The sequence below is a fragment of the Procambarus clarkii genome, chromosome 40 (genome assembly GCF_040958095.1).
Source record: "Procambarus clarkii isolate CNS0578487 chromosome 40, FALCON_Pclarkii_2.0, whole genome shotgun sequence".
Taxonomy (NCBI): Eukaryota; Metazoa; Arthropoda; class Malacostraca; order Decapoda; family Cambaridae; genus Procambarus; species Procambarus clarkii.
The window spans coordinates 5437997-5460429 of record NC_091189.1 but is presented as its reverse complement, the minus strand read 5'-3'; the positions used below and the strand labels follow the sequence as shown (position 1 = coordinate 5460429).

Here is a 22433-nt window from a genome sequence, read left to right as displayed (position 1 = left end):
TCTGGTAAATTCATGCTGATCAATAAACATACTTGAACTTGAACTTGAATTCATGCTGAGACGTAGTTTATTGTAGACCCGCAGCGTATGTAGTGATACACGGCAAGGGATGAACTGGAAAAGTGAAGGAAACAATATAAAACACTCATTCTATGCCTAAAATATGACAACCCAGTTCTTTGGTACCTGGATACCGAACAAGAGAAATTAAGGTAGTGATGAAGAAGAGGGAAAAGTTATGTGAAAGGAGAGTAATGATAATCAGCAGGATGAATGATGATCAGGAGAAAGATGAGAGGGATGAAGATGAAGCAATGTAGAAATCAGCTGGAGACAAGCATCAAGTGGAGGGAGGGAGGGAGGGAGGGTTGTTGCCGGCGAATGCGGCGAGAGGCTGGATAACGCACCTTTAACATTGCCTGGTGCAGCAGCAGCAGCAGCAGGTGGTGTGATGGGACCGGGGTGTCTGCCGGTATGTACTCACAACAAGGGATGCCTGTGCCACCACCTGATGCGTTCACTGAGGCACCTTCCGTGTATGGCTTCTTGCCCCACCCCTCCCTCTTCTTCACTATAATGCGTGTTAATAGTTACTTTACCACCATGTACCACGTGTACTCGACAAAATGTGTAAAATGTAATCTACTTCACTTTCCTGCAAATGAATAAACGAGGGGAGGATGTACTCTGATGAATTTGAAGAATATTGAGAGTGGTTTCCGAAAACTCTTCTCACAAAAGTAAAGGAGACGCCTGCAAGTCTGGCACACGTTTCGATCCGAGACTGGAAGATTGCATTAAAAAACGCCATCTCTTGCCAATACCTCAGAGTCGGGGATTACCGGTTCGATACCCGAGCGGAACAGAGGTAGTTTAGTTCATTTATTATTCACCCCATACCCATCCTTTTGGTTGTAGTGGAAAAGGTTACAGAGGCACATAATGGGCTCAGGAACTGAACCCCAAAATTCAAAACTAAGGAAATTAGTCTTGATGAGCTACTAAAAAATTGAATGTATATCGTTACATCAATAATGGGTTCGAGACTGACCCCATGTACGGTCTCTAAATTAAGCAACTGACATGTGTGGCAAGCTAGTGTCATAATTGATATGTTTAGGCTTTTATCGAGGGCCAAGCTCCCAGGTCGAATTACACATACACTCCTGCTGGTTGCCTACTTGCTGCTAGGTGAACAGACGCATTAGGTCCCCATGGCAGGGAGGACTGCCTGCTCTCCTCCTGAAAAAAGCGCTCCTTCATTCTACTTTGCTCTGATGAAGGCGAATTAACCGAAAACACGTTAAGCATTCTCTATTTTTCAAATGTGGTTTTCCGTATACTTGGATCAGTGTTTTTGTGATCATTGTTGCATATACAATGATCACAAAAAATTTATTATATATAAATATATTATATGCACCCCTGCTGTTGCAGGGGGGTGGGGGGGCACAGGCCCGGGACTTGCCAGGAGGCTCCAGGGCCGATCAGCGGGTCACGCGTGCAGTCGGCAAGTACCATGAGCAGACATGTTGGGACCCGAAAGATGGTGAACTATGCCTGGCCAGGATGAAGCCAGAGGAAACTGGTGAAGGTCCGTAGCGATTATTAGTCGCTTTTATATATATATATATATATATATATATATATATATATATATATATATATATATATATATATATATATATATATATATATATATATATATATATATATATATATATGTCGTACCTAATAGCCAGAACGCACTTCTCAGCCTACTATTCAAGGCCCGATTTGCCTAATAAGCCAAGTTTTCATGAATTAATGTTTTTTCGTCTACCTAACCTACCTAACCTAACCTAGCTTTTTTGGCTACCTAACCTAACCTTACCTATAAATATAGGTTAGGTTAGGTTAGGTAGGGTTGGTTAGGTTCGGTCATATATCTACGTTAATTTTAACTCCAATAAAAAAAAATTGACCTCATACATAGAGAAAAGGGTTGCTTTATCATTTCATAAGAAAAAAATTATAGTAAATATATTAATTCAGGAAAACTTGGCTTATTAGGCAAATCGGGCCTTGAATAGTAGGCCAAAAAGTGAGTTCTGGCTACTAGGTACGACATATATATATATATATATATATATATATATATATATATATATATTGGTGTATACTGGCAGCAGGTTTTCTTTCAAACATGTTTCATTGAATATGACCGCATATTCTGTATTTATTATTTTCTGGTTTAGGGCTTCTATCCCTCTAACTATTTTCTTAGCATCAGGGCTTAATTGAAATAGGAGTTCTCCAAAACTCATTTTCGTACTTTTAAGGTGAAGAAAAGAAGTGATTTACTAAAGAGTGTTTTACACTTATTTGTATAATTTGTACGACGTTTCGAACCTCCATGGTTCATTCTCAAGTGAACAGATCTTACAATACTAGTTGATTTTATACCCGCATTAGGTCAGGTGATAATACAATGAAGGTGAAAACATGGGGAGATACATAAGGGATAAACATAGGGGCTGCAGAAGGCTTATTGGCCCATACGAGGCATCTCCTATCTAAACACAAAGATTAATCCAGTGTAATTGGCCTGTTATGTTGGACATTGTCTTCTGTGTTGGCATCGATATGTTCTTGTCTTGTCCTTACTCTCATGGTGGGTAGAGTAAATAGTTCCGTGATTTGGGTGTTCATGGTAGGTCGCTCTATTCTTATGTGAATTGCCTCAAGAATTTGTAATCTTCTTGAATCTTGGGTTTTGTCTATTATGCAAGTATTCTTGTTCAACATTTCTCTTGTTAGAGTAATGTCATGGGCTTGTCTCATGTGATTCCTAGGGGCACCAGATTGAAGATGGCATGTCAAACGCCTCGTCAGCTTGGTCGACGTCATACCTATGTACTTACATTGAAGGTTACATCCTTCGTGGGGGCAAGTGTACATGTATACAACGCTTGACTGCTGTAGAGGGTTCTCCGTCGGCTTCGGGCTGTTTTTGATAAGGAGTTCGGAAGTCTTCTTGGTTTTGTAGAATATTATCAGATATCAGATATTATCAGTTTTGTAGACACACAAATAAATATATAATATATACACACAAATAAATAAAGAAAATAAATAAAGGTGATAGGAAATGCGCCCAATTATTTTCTCCCGCTCGCGATTCGAACCCGGAATTCAGGACTGAGAATCGAGAACGACCCTGACCGTACTACTGGGACCCTATGTTGGAACTACACAAATAACTTTGGTGATCCCCTGGGCAGTACAGAAATGGTTGGACACATTTGCTTCCACCTGATGCTTATGTTCACTTAGCAGTAGATAGATACCCGGGAGTTAAACAGTTGTTGTACTCACCTAGTTGTTTGTGGTGTTGAACTTTGACTCTTTGGTCCTGGCTCTGCATCTTGGGAAAGGTCAGTATAGTTGACCTGGAGATGGATGGGGGGGGGGGACTCAATAAACCCAAGTACGGATTTAATGTCCCTGACAGCAGTACACACTTGGTACTGCCAATGTGGGCTTGGGAGTACCAAGTGTGCAGGTTCAAATCCTCCTCGTGGCTCCTACTGATTTTCTAATTATACATGTTATTAAATGTTAATGTAGTCCACCAGTTACACCATCATAAGACTAAAATTCTAATCAATAATAATAATAATGCAAATGCTAACGTAATTCAAGTTCAGGTATAACATGCACTGGATCAGATTAGAGACCTTTTTTAGGTACAGTACAGTATTTGTATATAATATAAGGCCACTATTTACATGCAGCATTTTGGAAACAATAAGATAATGTGTGTTGATTTTACGTTTTGGGGTAATACATAATAATATACAAGAAGTGAGCAAATACTGTGTAATGTATATAAATTGTTAAGAAATTGTTGCAAAGGATACACAATTTTCTGTAATACTAAAGGTAAAGCAGGTAATTCATAATAACAGCAAACACAAATTGACTTCATTTGTATGGCAGTTCTGCTTTGGTTGAGTCATACTCTTGGAATATCAAATAAATATTTGTTATGTGGTGTTCATGGGGTTCTGTTGCAACCCTCTTAAGAAGTTTGTGGTCAGGATTAGTATTGCATTTCAGTCTTATGGATATCAAGTACACTTGGGTTTAACAAATACTGGCACTGTATTATAATAATACGTTATGATATCCAATAAATATATTTACCCCACAAAGTGTAATAATTCAAAACTCCATTGGTATAAATGTCTAGATACAGGTTATATATAAATTAAATGCATAAGTTAGTACTATAATTTATTGGAGTATGATTTGAAATGCATTCCTACTCTCGCAGGCAGTGTTCGGGGACAGCATACAGCATCTAAAGATGACTCCAGCAACTCCTTCATTCCCAATGAACCCTCAAGCCCCAAAGTTGTCACGAAGACTATTCCAGGACCTATCTCAAACCAGAAGCTTCAGGAACTCTCACAGATCCAGGTGTGGCTAACTCTGAGTGATGGTGGAATGGGAGGGGTGGGAGAGACTGAAGGTGGGGTTGCTATCCACAATTTTAGAATTACCAATTTCTGGCCTCAACATATTGCCATGATGGCTGTTCTTCGTTTTCATTTTTGAGGTTTTCAGGATAATTTCATGGTGCTAGCCTTCTCCATTCCTAGGACTTTGTCATGGGTTGCACACGACCTTGGCTGGCACTTCATCTTCACCCATTACCATGCAGACTAGGGAAGGTTGTCCCTGTGGCTTTGCCAGTTACATATTACCAGAATTTACCTGAGGGCCATTAATACTAGTTACGAGGACAGGAAGCCGGCGACTTGTCAAAGGTCCCCTCATTTGCCTTGATGATCTTTTCCAGGGCAGCATACTTGGCCCTCTCCTCTTTCTCATCTACATTAATGACCTTCCAAATGCCTCCCAACACCTCAAACCAATTCTATTTGCTGACGACACAACCTTCATTTACTCCAGTCCTGATCCCCTTGCTCTAAATGCCACAGTAAATACTGAGCTAAATAAAGTCCATCTGTGGCTAACTGCCAACAAACTCACCCTTAACATTGACAAAACCTTTTATATTCTGTTTGGCAATAAATCCTCTAATCAAATAAATCTCAAAATAAACAATACCCAAATTTGTAACAAATTAGATGGCAAATTCCTTGGCATTCTCATTGACCACAAGCTTAATTTCCAGGGACACATTCTAAACATATCAAAAAAAGTTTCGAAAACTGTGGGCATTCTTTCTAAGATCAGATATTATGTACCACGCCCTGCCCTGGTGACTCTCTATTACTCCCTTATCTATCCATATCTCAACTATGGTATTTGTGCTTGGGGCTCTACTACCCAAAATCACTTACGTCCTCTAATTACTCAACACAAAGCTGCTATTAGGACAATATCCAATTCTGGCCCCAGACATCACTCTGTACCCCTACTTAAATCTCTGAATATGTTAGACATTAAGTCACTGCACATTCTCTCATGTGTATTATACATATATAAAACGCTAAACTATAATGCCAATCCTGATCTCAAAAGCTTCATAGAAGGTTGTATCAGAACCCATGAGCATCACACCAGAAATAAATACAGTTTTGATATTCCTAGAGTACGACTTAATCAAACTAGAAATGCTCTACAAATCAAGGGGCCCAGAATGTGGAATGACCTTCCCAACCATGTTAAAGACTGTACCTCTCTCAACCAGTTTAAGTTAAAAGCGAAGCTATACCTAATAAATTCCCTGTAACCTACCTTACCCTTCTATTGTCAACCAATGTCTGTTTTTTTCTTTAAAGAGCGCTGTTTGTCGACATAATTGTATTTGTGCTGCTTTTTCATCTATGTTTTCATTTCTTGTTTTCATTCTACTCATTATGCTCAATTAGTATTAAGCTTGTCATTTAAGTTTATCATGCCCGAAACGCTTTGCGTAATAGTGGCTTTAGGCATTGTATGTACTAGCTATACCTATAAGTTAAACAATCCTTGTAAATATTTATTGTATGTATGTACCTTACCTAAATAAAATTGTATTGTATTGTTGTATTGTAACTGCATTATAAAACCCAGCAGTTTTTTGTCGTCTTTGGCAGGTAGGTTTACCATGGCTTTACCATCCTATGGGTGAAAAAGCATTTCCTGTTTTCTGTCCTACATTGTGGCGTGTTGAAGGAATTTGTGATGGCCTGGATGGCATTGGCACACCTCTTGTGGGGTTTGGTGCCTGAATTGAGAAAGTTTAATTGAGGGAAGCTGTAACATTCTGGCTTCTTGGGAGTTTTAGTTTTAGTATGGTTCCCATTTGTGGAGACTTGAACATGCTCATGGATAGCCTCTCCTTTTTTCATCAAATTTTGATGATAGGGCCTCCTTTCTGTTGATAAAAGTGCTTTTTGGGTGCCCATAGGTGAATATTTTCACCATGACTTGGAATAGATGACTCTCGCTCCATATAAGGCCATTTCCTAATCAAGAAACTTTGCATTGGACACATTTCATCTGGACTAGAATCAGTGGAATTTTCTTTACCACTTCCCTGTGGTTCAGGTACTTTTCCCAAAGCTATCAAAGTTAGAGTTTTCCATCACATTACAGTATTTTGTTGGCTTCAAAGTAGCTAAATCAGCCATGGTTTCCAGCCGTTTTCTTGTTACTGTACCCTCATCATAGTGTCCTTCTCGATGCTGTCTTATTCTAAATACCGGGAAGTACCCACTTTGCATAAATAACATAATAAATGAAACTAGAGAAGGTCTGTTGGGCCATGGAAGGCAGCTCCTATTGGTCTACCCAGTCACTCATATACGGGTACAGTACAGTACTAATCTATCCTTTAAACACTCCATCACTCTCACATATATATTGCCTTTATTTATTTTATTTATTTATTTATTTATTTATTTATGCATATACCTGTACAAGAATGTACATAAGGAATGTGAGGATACAAATATGGTAATTACAGTCTTGTAAAGCCACTAGCACGCGCAGCGTTTCGGGCAGGTCCTTAATCTAAGAAAATTTTAAGGAGGTAAATACTTGCAAAATTTATAGACAAAAAAATAACAGATTACATGGAATGAAAAAAAAAGATGAGAGAAAATTATAGGTACAGTAAATTAAAGCACATAGGTAGCTATGATTGATTGCAATGACAGCTTAAAATGGTAGTTGACAACAAATTGGTAGGCACAATACAGCAGAAACAATATAAGATTGATTGCAATGACAGCTTGAATGGTAGTTGACAAAAATTGGTAGTCGCAATACAGCATATGGCTAGCACATAAAAGAAGACAGCAATGAACACAATGATAAGGTTGTTTGATATTACATAAAAATTAGGAGATTGGGTAACACTAGGTACAGAGCAAATTTAAAGCTCAGTGTAGGAAACTAAATAGATGAAGTTAGGTACTTTTTGGTTTTGCTTTTAAATAAGGCAAAAGTTTTACAGTTTTTCAATTCACTAGGGAGTGAGTTCCATAGACTAGGTCCCTTAATTTGCATAGTGTTTACACAGATTAAGTTTGACCCTGGGGATATCAAAGAGATATTTATTTCTGGTGTGGTGATAATGGGTCCTATTACATCTGTCCAGGGAGAGTTTCAGAGCATGGTTTGCATTTAAGAACAGGGTTTTGTAAATGTAGTTGACACAAGAGAATGTGTGGAGGGAGTTAATATTTAGCAAGTTTAGGGATTTAAACAAGGGAGCTGAGTGTTGTCTGAAAGCAGAGTTAGTTATTATTCTGATAGCAGATTTTTGCTGTGTGATGATGGGCTTAAGGTGGTTTGCAGTGGTAGACCCCCATGCACAGATACCATAATTAAGATAGGGGTAGATTAGTGCATAATATAGTGAGAGGAGAGCAGAGTTAGGAACATAATATCTGATTTTGGATAGTATACCAACTGTCTTAGAGACTTTCTTAGTTATGTGTTGAATGTGGGTGCTGAAGTTGAGTCTCTTGTCTAGGAATAGGCCAAGAAACTTGCCATCATTTTTATTACTGATGTTAATGTTGTCTATCTGTAGCTGAATTGCATTTGATGATTTGCTTCCAAATAAGATGTAGTAAGTCTTTTCGATGTTTAATGTTAGTTTGTTCGTTGACATCCATAAGTGGACTTTTTTTAATTCATTATTCACAACATTATTTAGTGTATGTGGGTTGAGGTTTGAGTAGATAAGGGTAGTATCGTCAGCAAACAATATAGGTTTGAGAATATTAGAGACATTAGGCAGATCGTTTATACTGTATATATAAGAAATAGAAGAGGTCCTAAGATGCTGCCCTGTGGCACTCCAACGGTAATTGGTAGAGTGGAAGAAGTTGTATCATTGATGGTTACATATTGGTGTCTGTCACTAAGATAGGATCGGATCTAGTCAAGGGCAAGGCCTCGGATTCCATAATGCTGGAGTTTAAGTAAGAGGTAGTTGTGATTAACAGTATCAAAGGCTTTTCTTAGGTCAATGAAGAGTCCAATCGGAAACTCATTTTTGTCAAGGGCTTTATTAATTAATGTTTTTAAATATAAGAACATAAGTACAACTAAAAATAAATATAATACCTTTACCAATATTTCTCATTATTAACTATAGTAGTGTATATTCATTTGTTCTAAGTCGTTAAAATTAACTATACTGTATGGAGAGAAGTCATAATAATGTGACTTGTATGAAGGTTCTCTACCATAATACTGGAGCATTAACCTCTTGTTCCAAGGCTTTTCTCCTCTAGTTGTTGCATGAAGTAGTTAGGCATAGTCAGCCCAGGGCTTACTCTGTAGTTCATGATTTTATATATGCCCCCATTCACTGGCTTCATTTGTGCCACGACTACTTCTGATATCCATGGTGGAAAAGGAGGAAGGGGGTTTAACCTATTATAGTTTAATCTATTATAGGTTAAACTGCAATGTTTACCTTTTGGTATTTCCTGTATATGCCTTGTCCTTTTTGTGGTATGTACAGTATCACCCTGAGCTAACTTTCTTCTATCTGACATCTTTGTGGTAGCCAACGTCAGTGATCATAAGTGCCTTTTTATTATCCCTATGGTCCTTCTGTGGCATGCATGATGCCTGGGTAAGTCTCAGTTTGTGTACTCTGTAGCTTGTGGCCATGGGAACAACTTTATCTCAGAAATAAAGCATTGGTAGGAAATGCTCTTCTCTGTTTCAGTACTTGCCTTTTTGTTACTTTATCCCTGTACATGTTGGGGGTAGTCAGGGCATTAAGTGGGTGATTGCTAGCATCTTCGACCCTGTGGTGCAATTTGCCGCTGACACCTGTTGTTGTGAAGGATAATTTCAATTTGTTTATGGTAGTTTGCATGATTAATTGGTATTCCTTAAGTTTCCATTTAATGCTTGGAGGGGTGTGTGTGTTTGTATATAGCGAGTCGAACTATCAGTGGCTGGTTGAGAAAGAGTACTCTCCACTGTCTTCTTGCCTCAATTACATGGCAAGGCCATCTGAAGCCTCGTGTCATGGTGGCATGGCAGGTCACATAGACCCTAGCATTGATGGGTGTCCTGGGTGGACCATGTAAGGGTTGGTTAAGGGAGCCACAAAAATACTGGCTCATTAAATAATTTAACACAATCAATGCTCCATTTGTATTACATTATATATACAGGTACTGTACTTTAATTATTTAATCTCTTCAGTCACAAACATGCATTTATATAATTAAAATCTTTGAGGGTATTGCTGTTCATATCATTTGTCTACTACTGGTGATAAAATATGCAGAGTAAAATGTGACGTTAGTGTAAGCATTTGTTGAAGTGGGCACTCTTAAGCTGTTATGCTTTATTTTCATGTCCATTTCATCTATTATTGTAACCAGAAAACTAGAAATAAGAATCTCACTCATACTGCTTGCTATCATATTTTAGATTTGCAAATGTTTTTCTTTAAAGTCGAGTTGGTCACATTGTAGAGGTAAAAAGACATACAGCTGCACAGTACAGTACAAGCACTAAATATGAACCTGCTGGATTGTAGATTATTGTAGCTTTACCTTTTGGGTGTACAGTAAATAATTAACATGCTAGTGTTGATCAACACGATATATTGTAGCCTTGCATACATTCCTTCCACATAGAGTAGCCAGCAACTTGGAAGATCTGGGGCTTTGACAGGTGTGTTATGCTATGCAGAATTAAAGTTGTGGAGCTGGGGCTTGGCCTCCAGGCTGGGCTTGACACATCACGCTTCACTACTGGCAGGAGTCGGGTGCTGTACAACTGTTCGTGGACTATGAGCGAAGTTTGGGAAACTACTTGATGGACATCGATGGAAACATTCTACTTGACGTCTACACCCAAATCTCTTCAATCCCTCTTGGTTACAGCCATCCAGATCTTCTTAAGATTTTAAATGACCCCAGCAACATTGTAAGTACGGTAGTGTAATTTGTTCGTTCTCCCTGTAAGCATACGGAATGTGTTGGTCTGACTAATATAAATAAAGAACTTTCAAAAGTTCAGTATTTTACTATATACAGTAAAGTAATATTTTCCAGCCCCATCCACCTGTTTAGATAGTACTTAAAGTAATGATGTGGACAATCATATACACTGTATACTCTTTTGACACAATGGACAATTAGAAAGTAGAATTTGGTACTATTGATTTTGAACAAACCTGAAAAGGTTTTATGTTTGTTGCTAATAAAACCTAACCTAACCATATTTGTTTGTGGTTTATATAGGGGCTACAACACTAAATTTGCATTTTCCAATATTAATTACATCTACATTATGAAACTTACGTGCATCTGTATTTCTAAGACAAAAAAATGGTGTATACTTTCCATACCATGAAAATTAATTACAAATATGTTTTACAAAAAATTAAAAGCCATAAAAATAATTGTCTATTTTCTAATTGAGAATGTGGTCCAGGTAACTCAATACCAGGCAATAGATGTTCCCAGTGCATTCACTATCATAAATGCAAGAAACAAGTATAGAAGCATCCAGTATTTGCCAAAAATTTTACAGTATATGTATTTAATTCATAAAATACATTATATTACTCACATTGGTTATCGAGTCTTAAAAGCAATTAACTACGGTATCCTCTTAATCTTATGGATATAAAGTCATGGAAATCTAGCATATTCAAGATGACCCTGATAAGCCAGTGGCAGGGAAAGTTCAGAGAAGTTACATAGCGCCAGCCCAGATAGTGAACTTTTGTAGCTCTAATAAAATCCTATTTTCCCATATACAGTAATAAAAGTGATTAATAGGCTTTTGATTTGCATAGGGTGTACAGGAAAGTAACTGTATACAAAGCAAGTACACTGCTGCTTCTGGAGTACTGTATTATAATTTTTTATCATAACTTGTGCTAGGATTCTCAATTTGGACATTAAATGGCATTCTATTTGCTGGTGCTACAATCTGCAGATACTTGAAATGTCATCTGTGCGCTGAGTCACAGTAAAGGGTATTCAATACATATACACAAATTTGGCAGCCAATCATAAGCAATTAGAATTCTATTGTATTATTGCTTTGAATGAGTTCCCAAGTTGTAATACAATGTACTTCTTTATTGGCTCCCTGATTCTTAAATTAAAATCCTATCACATATATGCTAATTTGTTTCTTATATTCATATGAGAATTGACTAATATTTCTTGTGTGTTAACTGCATTTTTTCCTTCAGAAATTATTCATTAACCGGCCAGCTTTGGGGGTATTCCCAGGAGCAGACTGGGTAGATCGGCTGAAAAACTCCCTCCTCAAAGTAAGCACACATTGTCCACTTCTCTACTTCCTTGATTTACTCAGTTTTTATTTTGAAAATCTTTCAGCGTGATACTAGTTTGACGTCTGGTTAGCTATTTTTCAGGAATATAATTACAGTATACTGGTTCCACAATGACAGATACTCTAATGATGCCATATAAGAGTGTAGTGCTGGAGAGTAAACAAAGTCACAACTGAGCATATTCTCCACTACACTGAAGTCAAGTTCTGGTTTATCTTGATAAGTATATTTTTGAGGGTGGGTTTCCAGTGGCAGTGTGCCTGTTGGCCAGGAGACTGGTCCTTTGAATACTGGCCAGCATTAGCTTCCTTGCCAATGCAGTCAAGCCTGGCCCCCAGGCCAGGGCCAGGCCTTGGGGAATTGAAAAAATCCTGAAACCCTCTCCAGGTATATCTCTAGGAATTTAAAGAAATCCAAGCTGGAGCCAGCTCAATTTCTCACTTGGTTGGGATTGGCCTTGGATACAGGGCAGCCTCCCACTCATAGTCAACCCTGTTACATTTACTCACCCCATGTTCAATTGGTGTTGAGCAGGGGGCTGGATTGGTAATAGAGAGCTTAAGCACTCTTATGCCTGGGATATCCTCTGGGCCACATGTGGGTGACTGTGTTGTATTGACTTCTGCACTGGCAATGCACAGTTATGCTGTTTTGTCTTGGGGACATTCTGCATCATCACTTTCCTCTTCAGTGTTTCGTTCCTTAGTGTCCACCAGTTCTGTTACTCGAGCTGTTTACAGATGTATTGGGTTTTTGCTGGGGTTTGGTTTCCTGCCATCACCACACTGGCCAGGATTTGTGGTTGCTGCAAATTTACCAGGTTTATACTGTATCATAATCAGAATTAGTGGTGGTTTGGATGGAACTTTGGTAATCTGTTACTGGCATGATTCAGTCATTTGCCTTCATTTGGATTGCCTCCCTATCGACTACTGCCTAAACAAAGTGACGCCCGATCTCTCCTGCTGTTGGGGTGGACTCTGAGGACAACTTCACTTCTGGCTTCTCACGGCTTCCCGAATGCAGTTCATATTCAGTCTCGAACATGCCAGTGAATGGCCTCTCCGGGTTCTATCCAATTTTGATGGCATGATAGGTGGACAGAGCCTCCTTTCTCTGGATATGTTTAGTGTCCACAGGTTGATCTGTTTATGTCAGCATAGAAACACAAGCCCCAGATGTATGTTGCTCCATTTCCTGATCACAAGAATTTGTGATGAATTCTTTCCCTGTAGACTGGTACAAGTGGGAGTTAATCAATCTGTTCCCTCCATATCAGATTCTTCTGTAATGTCTTCCATGTTGCAAAAGGGACATTTCATTACACTCAATGCTTTCTATATTTGTTTTGTTTAACAGTGTTTCATGTCACAAATGTACAAACTGTAGTTATCAGAATACTATCTGACACTGGACTAGAATATTTAGCAAGAATTTTATTAATTTTTTTTTTTTTTTAGATAGCACCAAAGGGCCTGAATCAACTGTACACAATGTCCTGTGGTTCCTGTAGTAATGAGAATGCTTTCAAGGCTATATGCATATGGTATCGCGCCAAGGAACGTGGTGAGAATGTTGCCTTCACCCAGGAAGAATTGGACAGCTGTATGATGAATCAGCCACCTGGATGTCCCACTTACTCATTGCTTTCTTTTAAAGGTATGATACACACAAGTTTGTACTCTGTAGCAATCATCTTTAAAATAATTACTGCGGCAGATTCTTGAAACTACAGTATTGTTACAGGAGTTTTAGTTGTGTGTCATAGTGCTAATGATTAGAAAAGTACTGTAGTTCATTTGGTACTGTATATGTACAGTATTAAGTTTTTTAGGTTTAGTGCTATAGTGGTATGACTAACACTTTAATACTGTAATTTCATAGTTTATTGGGCAAATTTGTTTTTCTAGGCATAGACTTGGAACTTTGGTTGATAAATATAGCTCTACCAACCAGTTATAGTATAACAGCTACCAGTATCTGATGTTGCTTATGATGTGAAAAACATGGTTGGACTTCAGAAAATTATAAAATTAGTTGCCATGAAAGGCAGTTACTGTATCAACTTATCTGGCAATTATAGTTGACCCCCATACGTCGTTGAAATGTTAAGAATTATAGAAACTGTGTGAGGGAGAGCCAATTGGTGAAGGGTTGGAAATACGGTGAATATCTCTCCAAATGAAAGGGGTTATTTATCTTAAACTCAGAATTATTGTAAAGTCCAGTATATGCTTATTTCTACATTATTTCAAACTGAACCCAACTTTTACAACTGTACAGTATTATGTAAAATTCAGCAAAGGTTACTCTGTAAGTTTTATCTAAAGAGTTACTAATTGTGAGTACTGTACTTGTTAAAAAATTAATCATTGGAGGAAAGTGGCTCGTGCAATGAAAGTGCTGGTTAGGAAGATTGAGGCAGTAAGATGTGTGCATAGAGGGCTACGTAAAGGATTGATAGTGTTCACAAGCATTGCAAGATGCTAATATTCAATTAAAATTTAAAATCCATCTTTCAGCAGTAGAAACTGAGTCTGTGATACATTTGGGAGGAGTCAAATGATCTGCTTATAAAAGCACTTTTCAAGTGACTCAAAACAGGATTTTTTTTTTTTTTTTTTACCACTTGCTCCAACTAGCTACGCTATTTTCAAAGATTCATTTACTTTTAATTCTTAGATTCTTGTCAATGTCCACAGAGTAAATTAGTAATGTTTTCCATCGAGTTTTACCTCGCATAAATCACGAACATCATTATTTTAGTATTACAAGCAGGTATTAAATTTCTTCCAATAGGTGCCTTTCATGGGAGAACAATGGGATGTCTGGCCACTACCCACTCCAAAGAAATTCACAAGTTGGATATTCCGTCCATGGACTGGCCAGTTGCAACGTTCCCTCGATACAAGTACCCCCTTGAGGAACATGTTCGGGAAAACCAAGAGGAGGATAAGAAGTGCCTGGAAGAAGTAAGTTAACCATATTAATAAGAGTGTCATATTTACCTGTAATCTGGACATGTATACTTTAACATGATTAAGTGTTAGGGTTACCATAGCACTGAACAGTATGTTCATGTAAGATAATTGCCAAGTACTGTATACTGCTTAAATTTTTTAGTAAAATATTCACATTTAAAAATATAGAGGTTTCAAGTAGTATGTATACCATGCCCAGCATCTTTTACAAACTTACAGCAGTAAAACAAAAATTGAGCTTGACTATTTTTTTTTTTTTATTGTCTCTGCCCTATTACACATTAGTATACAGCACTGTATTATATATCAATTACAATTTCAGATTGTGATCCTTCATTATGCATTCAAAACTATTCCTGCCACATCAGATTTCTCTAATAATTTTGTTTAACTTCCACTGTGGACGATTTTTTTATTAAAATCTATTATTTATGAATTACACAAATTTTTCTTAATCTTATTAAATGATTGGGAACAAGTTTTTAAAATAAATATATCCATTTATTAAGACATTATTTTTCAGGTTGAAGATCTTATCCACAAATTCAACAGCCGGGGAAAGCCAGTGGCAGGCATTGTGATCGAGCCTATCCAGGCAGAGGGTGGGGATAATCATGCCTCGCCACAGTTCTTCCAAGAACTGCAACAAATAGGAAAAAGGGTACTGTATGCTAACATTTCAAGTATGGTACTTAAAAATGTGCTAACAGTATAGACAAAGGGAAAAAGCTTGTTGAAACTTCATGTCGAATAATTTCATTTTTGCTGGGGACAGGCAGCCTGTGTGTGCGAGGTTTACATCAAGGTTCCTCCAACATTGAACTATTAACCCTTCCCAGGATGCAACTCTTCAACAGTTGACTAACTTCCTAGTATTTATTTACTGCTGGGTGAACAGGTATTAGGTGAAAGGAAATGCACTGAACCATTTCTGTCCCGCCTGGGATTCCCAATTGTGTGTCGAGAAAAACCTAACTATTAAAGTTTGAAATTGGCAGAGAATGTGTGTGCGCTTCATGATCAGAGATGGCATTGTATGTGGGTTGATGAATCACAGTCCATGGTGTGTGTTGGTTGCCAAGGAAGCGTACACCTCATCCTCTACCTTGGCAGCCAGAGAACAGAGCATCCACTGGTTGCCCGAGCAGAAAATGGTGTACACACTCTCCTTTACCTTGGCAATTAACAGGCATTCTATACTGTGGTTGCCAGAGGCTGGTGAGTGCATGCTGGTTGTTGAAAGTGACGACACTATGCACATAGTCCTCTACCTTGGTAACCAGCTTGCACACATACAGTATTGACTCAAAAATAAGTGGGCATGTCCTATACCTTAGCAATAGTGAGTGCACTGTACCTTGCCTCGGCAACTTATGTACACTACACATGGTAACACTAATGCAAATCTATGCTAGGCCTGATCATAAAACCTCAAATTGGTTTCCGAGTCAGAAGACAAGGACGCCTGTTGGCTGCCGAGGTGGAGGACAGCGTACCCACCTGTTGCCAACGTAGAATATGATGTGCACATTGGCTGCTGAGGTAGAGGGTGGTGCTCTGCCTCATCCACCTAGTGGGTGCTCCATTCTCTGCCTTGACAACCAGAGTACTGTGTGCACCTTGGTAATTTAATAAGAACAGTGAGTCAAGACTTGGACAGTGCTTTCAAATATTCCTTGAAGACTGTGCATGCATCGATGCATACACACACTACACATGCGCCAAAACTCGTGAAACCCTAGCAAATAATCCTCCATTTGTGAGTAAGATAATTTTAATGAAAATGTAAAGGGTTAGATTCTACAATTATGCAAATCTATGCTAGGCCTGATCATAAAACCTCAAATTATTCAGAATTAATGACAAAATATAATTAAAATATTATAAGTGATGTGCCAGGCTGGATATAATGAAATTATTTTTTCTTTATAGACTGGTGCAGCGCTGCTTATTGATGAGGTTCAAACTGGATGTGGTCCAACAGGCAAATTCTGGTGTCATGAACACTTTGACTTGCCAGAAGCTCCAGATGTTGTCACATTCAGCAAGAAGATGTTGACAGGGGGATTTTTCTGTAAGAAAGAATTCAGGTAAAGTTCGCACTAAAATATTTGGTAATACTGTACTGCAATTCATTTTTTAGGTTATTGTAAATGAAAATCTCATAATTGGCAAATGAAAGAGAAAGGTGTTGTCAATCAGTGGGTGGAAAAGGGAGTTAGGCTATGCTACATATGTGAGAGCAGCATTTCAATTAAGGACTGAGACTGCCAAGTTTACATTGTGTCACGGTTTTGTTTCTCAATTCTGTAAAAAGAGATTGCAAGATCAAGCTATATATAAAGAAAAGTACTTTGTTTGAACTTACATGTGAAGCAATAACTACTATAGAAAAAACATCAAGTTATTGGTGCTGAAATATAATAATCATGGAGGGAAAGTTCTGAATGAGTTTTGGGAGTTGATACACATATTACTGCATACCCTGTGATAAGGGAAAAAGTATAGATTGGGCAGGGCATCCATCTTAATTTTCTCACAATATGAAAATAAGAAGTCATCACATAATGGATCAGACTGTCTTGGTTCTTAGGGCTGCTTCCACTACCGAGGAAAATGTTACATCCTCTCGAAACTGTGAACGATACAAATAATGCTTTCATATAAACATTTGAAAAGTTACACATTTTGCTAGGCTAGGAAGCATAGCATTCACTCCTAACCTGTACCATGGGGAGTCCTGTGCTTCAGTCTTGTCCTGCCATGTCTCTCATGCAGCACCTCATTGCATGCACAGATTACTTATCCACGTTAACCTGAGGGCCACCATCTCCATAGTGGTCTCGGTAAGGACAGGACGTCGGTGGCTTGTCAGAAGTTCCCCATTTGTCCTTATGATTTTATCAATTGGATTGTGAATTGCAGCAATATTTTGGAATTTATGACTTTGGCGAGTAAGCAGTTCCATGGATTTATAACCCTGTGATCTTTCAAGCCACTGCAAGTCGAGTGATCCATCTCATACCCATTCTGTTGGAACAGTCCAACTCCATGAACACTAAAAAGCTTAAAAGGAAGTGAAACTCGAATGGAGAAGCTGCTGTTCCTGCCCAAGGCTGGTTTTACTAGTCTCATCTAGAGTGGGGAGCCAAGATTATAAGCTTACAACAGGTTTTGGGAAGGCATCCCAAGTGACAGTTTCTGTTAGCATCCCACTCGGGTGGCACCATTCTGTCAAGATTGGTGTTCAGATGTTCACAAATGAATTTGCTAGACCACAGATGCAAAATAAAATCCAATTTGATAATAGAATTTGCACTGACGAGACACCGTGAGCGTAACTCTCATCCTGTAACTGCACTTGGGTAATTACATTTGAATGCAAGAAGTATGGCAAATAGTTCAGTCTGAAGGGTAAACAGGATAGCAATTTGTCAATTTTTATCCCTACCAGGCCACTCGTACCATATCGCATCTTCAATACCTGGATGGGTGATTCTTCCAAGGTCATCACATTAGAAGAAGTAATTCGGGTTATCAACCGTGACAGACTTCTGGAAAACGTTGAAAAGACTGGCAAAATTCTTCTGAAGGTATGTTTATTTATTAAGATTTTTGAGAAACTAATTTTCCTATATTTATATTTCTGATAACTGTTTTCACTAAACTTCCCTTGTGGGGCTAACCACAACAAATATTTTAAATTAACTCTTGTCTAAACAGGATGAGAACTATCACGAGACCTATTCCTTGTGCAAGCTTTTCCTTATTCCTCATCACAGCCTTGATATTTTGCCTTATTTGAGCTACCTAGTTATATGTAGTTAGCTTATCCTGTTTGTATATACAGAACGTAGTGCTCACCTTTATCTCCTGTCCTAGTCGGGATTGTGTGCCTCTGGATTTTTCAGTTTGCATACCATACAGTCTCATGGATGGTGATATTAATGAAAATAAGCCAGTGAAAAACAAAAGGCAACCTGCTGATTCAGCAGCCTGTAAGGTCACTGAAATAAGAAAATAGAGACATTCACCAATCTCCAACATTGACATGGATACTGGAGATGTTACACCCTATCCTGCATTTCCTCACACAAACTGAAGACCAATAATGAGCAGTTTGAATGCCAACTATATCCATTAAGAATGTTGGCCTTCACCTGCAGCTTAATCATGACTGTAATAGATATTACTAAAGATACTTGGATCCAGATGCACACTTTACTCTCTTCCATTGGATATGAGGGAACTACCCTGGATTGACCCCCACCAAAATTAAAGGTCCGCACTATTTTTCTCGCTTTCCTGTCTTGACTGGTCTGAATGTCCATGGCTTTCAGTGACAAAGTCCTCTTTATCAGTAGGAAATATTGGGTAAAACAGTATAGGATTTTGTCATGAAGTAGTAGGGAGATCAACTTTCCAAAGTAGAATAAGTGTCCTTTATTACATTCATGAGTCAGCTTCTTGTGTAATATATTCTTCATGGATTCATACCAAGAATGTCTGCACAAGGTCTTGTATTACAGTAAATATGGCCATAATATAAACCAGGAGATGAAGGTCAACAAAACTTTTGTTATTGAACAAAGATTTCAGAACAGTCATATTTGCCATAATGCAAACTCTTGAACTGGCCCAAGTATTCCATCAAGGAAGAAAAATGCCTCCCCCTGAGCCTCGCTTCACCTTTTTGTCACCACAAACTGCAACTTTAGTAAAAAGTGGCTTCTACAATTAGCAGTGAGGTGGCTTTTCCTGGTCTACTAGGAACTACAAATCCCATGCTTGCCACATCAGGAGGTTTTCACCTGCATGTAACATACCTCGAGCCACTCGGCACTCCTTCCTCATATACATCTCTTCTACTCTGGAATAAGTGTGTACAGTGTAGATATGATGGAATGCATTGTTAAACACAATGACAACAAATGAATGATTCTTAACCTGAAATAAGGAATGGACAAAGTTTGGTAGTATGTGAGCATGACTTTTTTAAATCATATGTATCAAAAGTATTTGTCTAATTGTAATTAACCAACAAATAAAATTGATATTATAAAAAATATGAAGAAAATTTTGAAAGCCAAAGCCTTAAAACGTTTAGAGAACACTTTTATTTTAATAATGCATTTTTCTTTACTTTAGGGAATACAAGAACTGGAACAGCAATTTCCTCAACACATAAATGCAGCTCGTGGACGAGGAACTTTCCTTGCTTTTGATGGGACGAATGCTAATAAACGTGATGCTATTATTGGTAAACTGAGGATGCTGGGTAAGTAGAAAGGGTTACAACTAGTTTGTGTAAAGAAGGCATTTATGCTTTTAAGTACCACATTATGCAAAATATTCCTTTCTTAAATTGTTTCAAAATGCATGTGCAATGGTTAATTTCTGTTTGCAAATATTACTGAATTTTCTTAAAAATAAAAAGCATTGAATGTAATGAAACCCCTTTCTCTGGCAGAGCCCCAGTGGCTTCCTTGCTAAGGTTGTTCCATGTTGAAAAGGAAATGTCATTTTCAAAACTTCTGTTTGGCCTACCAGGGACCAGAGCATCTTCAGCAAGGCTGTCAGGGTCATAACTGCAGACCTCACACCTGGAGCAGAACCAAGTGTTCATAGGGAGTTGCCTACAAAAGCCCCTCCATGGGGACCCAAGTACTCAAGACCTTCGCCAAGTAGGAACGTGCCTTGTGGTCCTTTGAAATAAAAGCCTTGGACAGCACAGGCAGCTGCACATAGTTGCCATTTGCCCATGTTCTTGGGGAGTGTTGGAGTAAATAGGCAGTTCTCAAGAGGGACAAAAACAGCACTAGCCAACAACACTTGAAAGATGGCACTCTCCTCCCACCAATTAAGTGTGCAGGTAAGACATGGTCCAGGACGGACTGAAATGTTGTCGTCTCATCATATGGTGTGTGGTTTGGTCTTCATATCTTCAGCCACATTATTGTGACTCATCTTCTGCAGGTAAGACAAAACTAAAGAAGATAACTGTCAGTACAGAGGCAACACAAGTAGGCACCCAGGGGAAGAAAGCCTTGAGAACATGCATCCCAACATGCAACAAATATTAAGTCCTCACAATAAGCCAGATAAATGACCAACATTTGTGGAGTTATTTGAAGATTTTCAAGGCTTCATTTTCTATGAAACCTTCCAGTTATCTGTAAAGCGATGCCGACTTTCTGGATGCTTTACCTCGGCATTCAATCCCCGACCGTCCAAGTTGTTGGGCCCCATCCCTTCCCCCTCGTCCCATCCCAAATCCTTATCCTGACCCCTTCCCAGTGCTATATAGTCATCATGGCATGGTGCTTTCCCTCCCTTCCCTGTGTGTATGTGGGTGGGGGGGGGGGGGGGTGGCAGGTTTTGGCTCTGTCTCCAGTAAGCCAAACAGAAGGTCTGACTATTGTGACCATTTTAGCATGGAGCAATCTCGGCAAGATAGCATTTGGGACCACTGGGGGACTCCCCCAGAAACAAAAAATAATAATTATAATAAAATTTCTCTTCCCATGTCAGGTATCCATGCTGGAGGCTCCGGTGTAAAGAGTGTACGTATGCGTCCTGCCCTTATCTTTCAACCTCATCATGCTCACATCTTCCTCGACAGGCTGAAGACTGTGCTCTCTGGGATGTAAACACACTCAAAATGTAGCGTATTTGATTATAAATAATATCAGAGTTATTTTCTAAAGAATATTAATTTTTAATTCTTATTTTTCTATATACCGTTTTCATTATTATTTTTATTGAATCAAAAAATGTTGATAAACACAGGGAATGATTCTGCTTATTATGAATGTTGCATTTCAGCATTTGATTATTTGAGGCATGTTGGCCAACAGCATATTTCGTAATCTAGCTTATGTTATGAAAATCATGGTAAGGATTCAAATATTCAAAGTAAAAATATTTACCCCTAGCATTCTGCAGCGTAACTCGTGCTCTATACAGTGTAACCTCACTCAGACTAATTTGGACCAAATCTGTTGTTGTTTCACTAAGGATTGCTGTCCATTTATTTTTCTATTTATAGCAATTATGCTTTTTTTCTGACTTCAAAGGATGGAAAAACATCTTTGCCCATATATATAGACCCTATTTATTATTTAAAAAACATTTAAGTACTGTATGTGGAGGTAAAATTGCTGAAAAAATGAGGGGGAGGGTGGGGGGGGGGGGTTGGACTAGTTTTCAGCCTGGAGATGGAGTTACTCATTGTAACACTCCATAGGCATCATGTAGATACAGGTCGAGAATTCTGTTACGATAGTGTACTGTGCAGTAACTTGCTTACCTCTGCCACCAACTCTGTCTCTTGGAAATGAACTCCAAAAATTTGCCAATACCAAACTGCTCTACAAGCATCCTCTACCTTCAGTCTTGCTCACACTTCTTAATCAATTTTGCCACCCCCCATTTTACGTACAAATACTTCCCCTTCACTGTGATGTTTAGCGGTAATTGTTGCTAGACATTTTATTATTACTGAATTGAAAAGGTATCAAAAGAAAAATGGGTGAAAATCCTTGAATAATGAAAGTCATAAAGGGAAGATTCTATGGTTGAGATGCATACTTATGATAAATCAACGAAGAAATCAAACTTATTAAATATTTAGTAAATTTAGGTAAAGAAAATAA

The 22433-nt window shown here is 38.4% G+C and overlaps 1 protein-coding gene across 1 annotated transcript in view; it reads left to right on the top strand.

Annotated features, from left to right (window-relative positions):
* Gabat (4-aminobutyrate aminotransferase) overlaps positions 1-21626 on the top strand; it is a 36520-nt gene extending 14894 nt beyond the window's left edge. The window contains exons 2-11 of the mRNA XM_045741714.2: positions 4319-4464; positions 10243-10410; positions 11693-11773; positions 13258-13456; positions 14597-14769; positions 15302-15439; positions 16711-16868; positions 18233-18371; positions 19927-20056; positions 21310-21626. Of these exons, the coding sequence (XP_045597670.1) occupies positions 4319-4464; positions 10243-10410; positions 11693-11773; positions 13258-13456; positions 14597-14769; positions 15302-15439; positions 16711-16868; positions 18233-18371; positions 19927-20056; positions 21310-21428 (1451 nt within the window). The 3' untranslated portion in view covers positions 21429-21626. The remainder of the gene's footprint in view (positions 1-4318; positions 4465-10242; positions 10411-11692; positions 11774-13257; positions 13457-14596; positions 14770-15301; positions 15440-16710; positions 16869-18232; positions 18372-19926; positions 20057-21309) is intronic.
* The last annotated feature ends 807 nt before the right edge of the window (positions 21627-22433 follow it).